We start from the raw sequence: 2,795 nt of genomic DNA on the forward strand, positions 1-2,795 counted from the left end.
AAAAAAAAATTGTTGACTGACTTAATTATTTTATAATGTCAAACAATAAGTTAAATGAGTTTATGAAATCTTATATGAGTGTTTATCATTTTTTTAACTCACAGGAAATTTACATATAAGACTTGTATAAAGAGAAATAAATTAGCACATATTTACTAGACTTTAAGTGTAAGATGAATAATAAAAGTCTTGTCAAGGAAATGTGCTTATAGGGCTGTAAGCAAACTGAATACAGCATAGAAATTGCCATTTTTACCCCCTGTAACCAGACTTTATCATACCAGAGGAAGTAGACAATTTAGTTTTCTGAAATCTGGTGAAAGATGGTAAGAGTTCCATGGCTTTTCTTAGAGAACATGACAATTATTTGAGAGTAAAGATTTCTAGAACTTAGGGGGTCTTTATCAGAGGTGATAAGAATAAAGGTCCGAATTATACTCAAAATAAGTTTGCTTCTCATAACTCACTATTGAGCACTGATGACATACCACCAAATGATAAAATGTGCACATGTGTTTATTTGCATGTTTATGTGCTTCCAGGAAGGCCCATTAGGGAGAGTAAACTAATGTTTTATGCAAACACAACCTTCAACCACCTAGTGGTAAAAGATGGCCACAATTCTTTACAACAAAACTTTAGTTTTATATCCTAACTTATGTTGCTACAATCACTTCATATATAAAACCTACCACTTAATTTCCAACTAGAAAAAAAATTACCATTCATCTTCTTTAAGCCCAGAGATACATTTTTTATGTAAAGTATAAATAACACTATCTTCATTGGTGTAACCTAATATTTGTTTAAATATCTTTGGAAAGTGTAACATGTCTGTGAACACTTCCTGAATATATTAATTACATAAAGGTCTATATTAACATTTCTTTATATGTTTATTTACTCTTTTCAGGCGAAAGGAAGACAACAGTGTCCTGCACAAAAATCATGAGCAAAAATATCAGCATTGTGGACAATAAGAAATGCAAATACTTAACCAAGCCAGAGCCACAGATTCGAAAGTGCAATGAGCAACCATGTCAAACAAGGTAGCCCTACTCCGGCAAATATTAAAGCATTGTTTGGCTATTAAAGTGCTGGCTTTTTAAAAACTCTCAGAATATTATTGAAATCACATTTTCTTAAAAACATTGCAAAGCAGTATGTACCAAAATGTAAAGTTTTGAATAAGCTCGGTCTAAGAAAGTAAAGCTAAGACTCACCTCGACTTTAACTGTGCTCGCCAGAGGGTGAAAACAACCACTTAATGGGAAGGGAGCAGTTACAATTATTTGGTAATCTGGTTATTTGGTGTAATTTACCTATTTGCTTCTGACTTCTCTGAAATGGTGTGTTAGAATTTGCCAGTGTTCATATAAATCAAAGCAGGACTGGCCAGACCCCAGGCCGGAACAGATCAGCAGAGGTAGTGTGGTGCTTCTGTTTTGAGGCAAGATCATCACTTCTTTTCCCAGAGTTCCCAATACAAACTGCCCAATTCTGATCTCTGAGCACTGGATTCCCGACTTGGGTCCTAATCCTGGTCTCCTCTGACTTCCCCCATTGAGGATTAGGCAACAAAGCAGGCCAGAAACTAACGAATGGGGGAGAGAAAACAGCAATGCTGAGCAGCATAAAGTGGAGAAGAAAGCAGGTCATGCCTTCTGGAACAAGAGACAGAGACAAATGAATGGAACCTGAGTAGAATTTTTGGAGCAGCCTAGCAGCAGTCACAGGGCTTCTGAAAATCTACCTGCTCAGCTTGAGTGGGACTCAGCCCTAATGTGAAAAATTCTAAAAACTTTTAGGAATGGGATGACAAAGTATGAGGCTGGATTGATTCTTCTAGAATATGGGGACAGAAATATTTACTCTGACATTCAGGACTTTGTTGAGGCCCAATGAGTTAGGGCATAGTTGTGAGTTCTCAGGTAGTCAGAGAATTGATCTCCCCTCACAATAGCTTCTGCAATGGAGCCATGGTGAATTTACAAACCCTGCAACTCAAATATGCAAAGAATTTGCAACTTTGTAGCAGTCTATAACAAGTATAATCTTCATGGCCCTCCTCCACAATGAGTAGGTATAGGGCAGAGGGGAATGTAAAGGGGGGAAGAACAAAGTTGCCAATTAACCATATTGGGCTCTCTATCTTAAATAATTTCCCTGGGAATTAGTGTCATCAGGCAAATGCTCAGTCTTGATTTCTCTGTACCCCCACTTTACTCCCTTTCTTTTGTAGCACTGCATTCTTAGTTCCCTTTATTTCTGCCTTATTGTAAAACTCAATCATTATCCCTCCAGATATGGCTTCTGCCATGTTAATGAGATATTAAAATAATTTGGAAAATACTTTCTTCCTCTACGGAGTTGAAATTTCAAGGCTTGCTTTGCCATAGATTCAATGTATTTAAGACATCAAAAGTTGATTATCAAATTTTCCTTTCTTTTGTATTCCTGTTCTAACAGTCCTATCCCAGGCAGATATATGCTTCTAAAAGAATAGGTGGGAAGAATGATATGTAAAAGGATGTGCAAAAGAGAAAAATACATTAATATACTTTCAATAATGTCTTGTATATTGCATCTTCCTGGGTGTATGCTTTCAGCCTAACTCCGTAAGTAGGTGAGCTGGTAAAGCTTTTTTATGATGCATTGTAGCAATCAGGTAGGGCGACCTAGGGAATTATTGTTACCTATAGTCAGATCCTTGGGTTTTTTCCATTCAGTGCCGTACAGGTTCATTACCAGAGTTTTTGGCCTTTGCCCTGTCAGCTAAAGAACCCAGTTTCTTA

The 2,795-nt window shown here is 36.8% G+C and overlaps 1 protein-coding gene across 1 annotated transcript in view; it reads left to right on the forward strand.

Moving 5' to 3' along the window:
- Positions 1-917: 917 nt before the first annotated feature.
- Positions 918-2,795, forward strand: part of LOC103609983 (A disintegrin and metalloproteinase with thrombospondin motifs 19-like) — a 40,762-nt gene continuing 38,884 nt past the window's right edge. Inside the window, exon 1 of the mRNA XM_008594234.1 lies at positions 918-1,049. Coding sequence (XP_008592456.1) covers positions 949-1,049 — 101 coding nt within the window. The 5' untranslated portion in view covers positions 918-948. The remainder of the gene's footprint in view (positions 1,050-2,795) is intronic.

This window comes from Galeopterus variegatus, unplaced genomic scaffold (assembly GCF_000696425.1).
Source record: "Galeopterus variegatus unplaced genomic scaffold, G_variegatus-3.0.2 Scaffold10404, whole genome shotgun sequence".
Taxonomy (NCBI): Eukaryota; Metazoa; Chordata; class Mammalia; order Dermoptera; family Cynocephalidae; genus Galeopterus; species Galeopterus variegatus.